This window comes from Acyrthosiphon pisum, chromosome A1 (assembly GCF_005508785.2).
Source record: "Acyrthosiphon pisum isolate AL4f chromosome A1, pea_aphid_22Mar2018_4r6ur, whole genome shotgun sequence".
NCBI lineage: Eukaryota > Metazoa > Arthropoda > Insecta > Hemiptera > Aphididae > Acyrthosiphon > Acyrthosiphon pisum.
Window position 1 is genome coordinate 64,824,022 of NC_042494.1, and position 7,674 is coordinate 64,831,695.

Genomic DNA, 7,674 nt, shown 5'->3' on the forward strand with positions numbered 1-7,674 from the left:
GACAGCATCGTCTTTGATGAATCATTCAAAAACAGATGCAAAAGTCAACATCCCGGGAACTTATGAATACTGTTATAAATGTATACTGTACCTATATACCTATAGCAACTACTAACTAGGCGTATTGCCCTACTACATAGCCACATAACTCATAAGTCATAAGGTATATTGTTATAGTAAATATGTGGCTACTTTGGGGCCCTAATGTCCGGGGTCCTTTCTGTCGGTTTAAAACAGCAAAGCAGTGGTGCGTACCTACAGTATTTTTCTTTTTAAAGGCGACCACCGAACAAACTGTGCACTACAGGAGATGTCCCGGCGAGGTTCTTGTAAATAAAAAAATATACCTATATAATATTAATATAATAGGTACCTATTATAGTGGTTAGTACCTATGTCTTATTATTATATTCTTCTAGTCTCCAGTGTTCCTGCGCTTCCTGTAACAAACGCGCCGGTCGGAAGAGGACGTTCGTAATTATTATTTATAATAATATATTATACGGATGTCGTTAGGACAGAGGCGGAGAGAGAGACAAATATGTGTAACAATAATAATAATATTATCAACGCGATACGGAACACCTCGAGGCCACCGCGCACCGGCACTCGGGAGGTTGATGCCTCCGCGCAGTCCGTGTCGCGTCCGACACGATCGCCGACCAGTATCGCAGGCCTATGTGGTCGCTCTCTACCACGGTCGGGCCGAGTCTGCGTTCACGTATTCACAGCCGCGGTACAAAATATTACGTACAATAGTCAATCTGGTATTCTGGTGTGACGTATAGATAACCGCCACTCACTAGTCACCACCACCAGGCAGCAAGTGGCAACCGCGAACCGGCATTCGCGTTCCGTCCGTCGACCGGTGTGAACGTGCGCGCTGTACCACGGTGTTGACCGCCGCGATTCGTGCGTGTCCCGTAACGAGTGATAACAGTGCGCCACTGATAACGAACGTGAACCACAATAATAACAACAACTATTAATATTATTGAAGTTATCTGTATATTATTATTGTAATATACTAATTAATCAGTATTAATAATATTGTAGCAGCGGCGGCTGGACGACGGCCGTCTGTTTATTGCCGAAAATGTGACCGGCCGACCGCGGTGGAACTATGTCCAGGAAAACCAAACGATGGCTGTTACAGTTGCAGATACTACTCGCCCTGTTAGCGCTCGCGTCGTTCGTTTTCTACCAACAGGTGGGAACTACCGGAGGCAACGTGCTCACATTCGGCCAGCAACAGGTCAGTCCCGCTCGCCTGATTCGTGTGTTTCGACTGTATAATTAACGTTTTGATATCTTTGTTTTTTTGTCTCCATGTGTGACAGCTGCCAAAAACAGTAAGCAACTCTACAAACTATTCAACTTTGGAAAGAAAATCATTCCAACACATCTTGCCTGTCGACGATGATCTATTAGAAAAAGTGTTCATCACCGTAAAAACTACTGGGAGAAATCACTTGACCAGATTGCCTGTAATTATAAGGACTTGGTTTCAACTTGCAAAAAAACAGGTATGTACCTATTATTATAATCTATTTTATTTGATGGGTATACTCTCGTCGGAGTCACTAGAAAGTGATTTATTTATTTTTATCCTTATGGTTGTACCTACCTATTCTATGTATTTACCTATTCTACTTAAGTTATTAGTATAAACAAATAGGAAATTTTTCTTGAGAACACATCAAAAGAGCTATGTAATATTAAATTACTCAATCAAATGTCACATATTCCTTTAAAGGCATTAATATAAAATAATTAACAAGGTATTTATTATAAATATTATATACCCCATTATACACCTAGGCTATTGAGGAAGTTATTAAGTTACATAGTTATTAGTTATACCAAAGTAAAAAAATAAAAATCAATAGGTAACTAACTACAGAGGGAAATCTTTTATCTACCCTAATTTTTTTCTGCTTAAGTTTGTTGTTTTGAATTTTTAATCAGTTAATTTTAGTATAAAATTTAGTATAAATAAGTGTAATTGTGATTAAAAGTTGTTATTATACAATAGGTATAGGTATCTACATTCCAATACAATGTGCGTAATGCTTTAAAAGTCTTTAAAACCTTTTAGATTAAGATCTTGAAAGAAGTATAATGCTTGGTAACTGTATAAACGAAGAAGTAGAAAATGATTGATCTTGTAATAATAATTTGTTTTTTTCAACTTATGATTTTTTGAATGTTTTCTTAATTATTATTTATTTAAATTTTTATATCAATATCAATGTCCTGTTCTGTTTAATTTGGGGCTAACCGTAGTAATTTCTATTAGTTTGGTAAGAGTTGAGTTACTTTTCTAGTTGTTAGTTCAGTCAATATTTATTTTGTATCTTCTTCTTTGGTATTCAACTCTTAAGGGTTGGTTTTGAAGTTGGATATGCGCTCTCCACTATTTTGTATCTATCGGTGTTTTTATTTTATTTTATGTTTTGATAGTGATATTATAATCAGCTTATAAAATACAAATTTGATTTCCATAATGTAATTAAAGTTAAAGTTTGGCGTTTGGTGTTTTTGCAAAGTTTTTTAAAATGTTATTTAGTAAGTTCTAATTATAACTATTAAATGTCTCAAAATAAGTGGTGTAGCTAGACATTTTATCCTGGGTAGGCACTAGGCTCAAATATTTCGATGGAAGGATTACCAATAAATATTTGTATTAAACAAAAAATTAATATTAAGTATACTTACCGTATATTATTATACATGCGTGTGTTTTAAATTGCACTAAACAATATTAATTATAATTTAATTTAACAATAAAATAAAAAGATAGCTTTACCAGTTTACCAAATAAAATATTTTTTTAGCAAAAATTCTAATTTTATTTTTTTCATTGATGTGTACGCGTCAATTACTGTAAACGGAGTATCTGAGTGCGCACATTTGAGCCACCCCGGTTTCAGCAGTTGCTTTTAAATGCGCCTGGTGTATAATAGCAGTGGCGTGACTAAAAAGTTTCATATGTCGAATATAAGTAACGGACTAAACAAAAATAAGAGCGAAAAATAATCACGTAGTACTAAAGGCACGCAGTGCGATTAGTATTAGACAGATGCAAATAGCGTTTGAGATTTGGAGGGGGGCTGAAGCCGCCTACTATATAATAATATTGAATATAAGCTTAAAAAAAATTTAGGACATGTTTGGAGGAGCTTGCCTGTTGGTGGCGCCTGTGGTATTAGACTAATCGAAAGTATCTATCTGACTATAACTTATTTTAAACGTCTCGTTATTTTTGGAAATCAATCGAATAATCAAATGTATAATATTATAAAGTGGTGACTTGAAATTATTCACATGGGTCATGCGATAAGTATCAAGTAGAATTGAGTCGAAAATATAGTATACAGTCTATAACACAATAATATATTAAACCGGCTTGAATCACACTATGCATTTCGTCGGGTGCCGATTATTTAGAAACTGACTGGTAATTGAACCGTTAGTAAGTTATAAAAAATTAAAACCTCCGGAATTAAAATAGTTAAAATCGTATTTACAATATTATATTAATTTAATTATATTTATATAGACGACACATTCAATACGATTTAAAACATTAATTTTCGGGGAAATGTGAGTAGGCCCAGGTCTACCATGGACCATAGTCCTACCCACTGCTCAAAATCGGTTAAATTATTATTCATTTTGATTTTTTTGTCTAAATTATCTAATAGAAATGTTCGATAATTTTAAAAATCTAAACTCGTTAATTATTTTTAAGCAACTTGAATTTTAAAAAGTTCGTAATTTTTTGTAATCTTCATTAAACATAATTTTTTGAATAAAAAAAGTTATCATCGATTTCAAATGTATGAATATAATAATATATTACTATCAAGTGCTGAGGTAAGTGAAGCGAGGAGATTACTCAAAACCAGGTCTCCGTACACACGTAAAACGAATTTTTGCGCCACTGTTAGATGCTTTAGTTTATTAATTTGTATTTGTTACTATTTTAATTACCATTGTTCAAAGAAAAAAAACTAGTATTTGCCGCTGCGACGCTGCCCAAGGCTCAAAATCTGGCACTAAGATATTACTTATTTCCAATACATAATATGATTACTTTTATCTTGCATGTTTTACAAGAGTCCAGATTGGATTTTTGATTTGTAGTATTTTTTATAATTGAATCGAGAAACATCGAGTTTAAAGAAGGAATTATTAGATTCTGTGATTTTTGTCTCTAAACGTTTAAAATTTTAAACGTTATTAACTTAAGATTTCCAGAGTTTTTTAACAGTTATTTGAATCCTAACAAAAAAAAAGTTTTATTTATTAAAAACTTGTTTGTTGCTATCGATTCACATAATCGAACTTAAAAAATATATTCAGACAGTAGACACTTCAATAGGCTTACATTTTTACATATATAATACTTTAATATATATATTATTTAATCATAGGTATACCTATTGATTGTATTAGTTAAGGTCCTAATAAATTTAATTATTTGATGTAGGTACAGAAAAAATACCGATCTTTTTAGATAACTTTTTCTTTTTTTTTTAAACTGTTATTTGAGCTTTCTAGATCCAATTTACATTTAATATTATTTTTAGCCAAAACTGATTGTTCGAAAATAATGATAATTTATGTAACTAAATAAAATAATATATTTGGAAAATTACCTCATTTTACGATACGTTTATATATATTAGAGATTATCATAAAACATTTTTGAAAAATACTTAATTAATTATTTGTTTCTATTTTCTATGTCTTGTATAAATAACTTTAAATTAATAAATGTGAAATAAAATATTTAATTTCAGTTGAAATATGTTATACTATAATGAGATCATTGATTAGTTTTATTTATTATTTGTAGTAATTGTTTACCTACATTTTATTTAGAATTAATTGTATGCAATAAATAAAATGCATCCTAATTATTTTTAAAATTATTTACATCTTTTTACACCTTTTTACACATTTACACCTTTGAAAGTGAAGTATTAATTTATTATATTTATAGGATATGCCGTGTATTTATAACACGTTCTCTTGCAGTTATAAAACAATTTGTGTGGTACCTGTATCGGTGAAAATACCTATATAGGTTCGCCTTGGATAGATATAGTAGGTATTATAGTAGGCACGTTGCACTTGTTGATGTCGCTGATATTCCAACTGTACATTTAGTACTTGGGTTTTGTTACATTAACTATGTATTTAATATTAAATTCATCAAGCATATCTAAGATTTGTAAAGTTCGTAAAAACTAAAATGTGTTGGGTAGCTTATTAATTTTTATAAAATCAAGGTTAACTAGATCAACCGTATTATAAAATCCAAATTGATACGTGCGTCGTGCATGCTGGCACTTTCTTGATTGTATATAATTAAAGTCTTTAATGTTATAGTGCTGTGTTGTTTTTAATTATAATAAGTTCACCAAAATTTAATTTGTTACAGACTTGGTTTTTTACAGACACTAATGATCAACATTTAAGTCAAGTGACGGGTAAGTTGTATGATTATTACTAGTTTTTAATATAATTTAGTTACGGGGTACACATAATGAATATTTTTATTGATGCATTAATTTTATGTAATAATACGTATCAAAGTATTATTGATGTTTATCATTTATCAAGCTTTAAAAACTCGATACTACTATATAAACGAAACGTAAATGCAATTTAGCATTTTATTATTATGGAATACCATATACATTGAGATTTGTGATGGATTATTTCAATAATAAGTTATTTTACTTGTAACAACTCTGCATATAAACATTAAAGTGTTACATTGCTACATTAATGTGTATAGTAAAGGTATACTAAAAGTTAAAAGTTAAAATTTTGTTCAACGTACAAAAACCACGCGGAAACGTATTATTTACAACTGGTAAATTGGTGATCTGATAAAATGTTCGCATTATTACCAGGTGCTGTACACGTATTATTTAAAAAACTTTTTTTTTTATATTGTATCCTCGATTTGTGTATAAGTATGCATTGGTACTAAAATACATGTTTATATACTTGATCCGCAGACTTCATCATACCACTTATTATTTTCGGTTTATATGGCTTTATATGGCTAATCATAGTAATCATGTATTAGTATTCATCGCTTTTTTATAATCTTGCATTATACCTACCTATTTTATTACATATATTGAAATAGGTCTTTTAATGTTTATACTTTTTATATGTAGGTTGTTTCGATTTAATACTAGATTTTTAAGAGATTATAAAAATCGTATTTCCGAGTAATTACCATTTTTAAAATGTATACCTACTCAAACTAATAATTTACCAAGTTATACATTTCGTATCTTTACGAACATTTAAATACGTTCACATTATATAAAGCTATTATAGTTTATCTAGGTTTATGATAAAAATAACTTTACCGAAAATAATATCAGACTTATTTTAGATTCAACATTTGATTAAAACTAGTAGATCTGAGTAAATTATTTCTATTACTTAATTTAATTATTTTGAGAACTGAAATTTCTTAATATTAATTAGTATTTGAGGTATTTATTTTAAATTTTACAAATTCATTTTTGATAGATTTTATTGAAGATATTAAAATAAAAATGTTATAGTTTTAATATTTAATAATATATTGTATAATATTGTCTTATTATAGACTTTAGTCTATACGCAATATTGATTTTTTTATCATAATGATAATAAACCTATTATATGTATTAATAATTATCAAGCCTGGGCAAGTTAGTGATAATTTTTAACTGAGTTAAGTTAAGTTAATGTAAAACATTTTAACTCAGTTAAGTTAAAAGTTATATGAACATTTTCAATTAACTTATTAACTTAAGTTAAGTTAAGTTATTATTATTTTTTTTATAGTATCTTTATAAATACCCAGTAATATGGTTTAAATAATAAAAATCATAAATATTATTGAACACAGGAAATAGCCAATAGCTTTTCTATACATGGGTACAGAATTAATAAAATTATGAAGTAGGTACGAAAAAAATACAAAATTGAAAATGCCAAAACAAATACAACCTTTTGATTTTTTAATACATTAATACAGATAAGTACTATACATTTTTTTTAAATTATTAAATAAAAATAACATGGTATTTAAGAATGTACTTAATTTTAAACTCTGAATACTTTTTCAGGGTACTAAAAGTATAAAACTGTTAGAGAATATAGCCAACTTTATACTTCAGTAAAATATTTATATTTATAAATATTTATTTAAGAAATTGATTTAACTATATTTGTAATTCCCTATTCTAGTAAATGGTTATGTAATATCAATAATAATTTTTATTTTTATTATTTAATTATTTATAAATTAACTTAACTTGAATTTGATTAAAAGTAACTCGTTATTTATTAAGTTAATATCAATTAAAATAAGTTAAGTTAAAAATTAAGTTAATGAAAATTAAATTTAAAATAGTTAAGTTAAAAGTTAAAATTAACTTAACTTTTAACTTTTTAACGCGTTTATGCCCAGGCTTGATAATTATACACAAATAGGTATATATTATAATAAACATATTGTAAATGCAATTCTACTGATGTCAGTAAATATTCGTAATCTGTTTTTATTTACTTTTTAGATTCTGAGTGAATGATGAATGTATTGATTTTACATGATGTGTGTTTTTTTTATTTTTTATTTTTTTTTATTTT

At 28.5% G+C, this 7,674-nt stretch overlaps 1 protein-coding gene across 1 annotated transcript in view; it reads left to right on the plus strand.

The window, feature by feature from the left end:
- Positions 1 to 637: 637 nt before the first annotated feature.
- Positions 638 to 7,674, plus strand: part of LOC100160830 (fringe glycosyltransferase) — a 17,097-nt gene continuing 10,060 nt past the window's right edge. Inside the window, exons 1-3 of the mRNA XM_001949623.4 lie at positions 638 to 1,255; positions 1,341 to 1,526; positions 5,453 to 5,501. Coding sequence (XP_001949658.2) covers positions 1,124 to 1,255; positions 1,341 to 1,526; positions 5,453 to 5,501 — 367 coding nt within the window. The 5' untranslated portion in view covers positions 638 to 1,123. The remainder of the gene's footprint in view (positions 1,256 to 1,340; positions 1,527 to 5,452; positions 5,502 to 7,674) is intronic.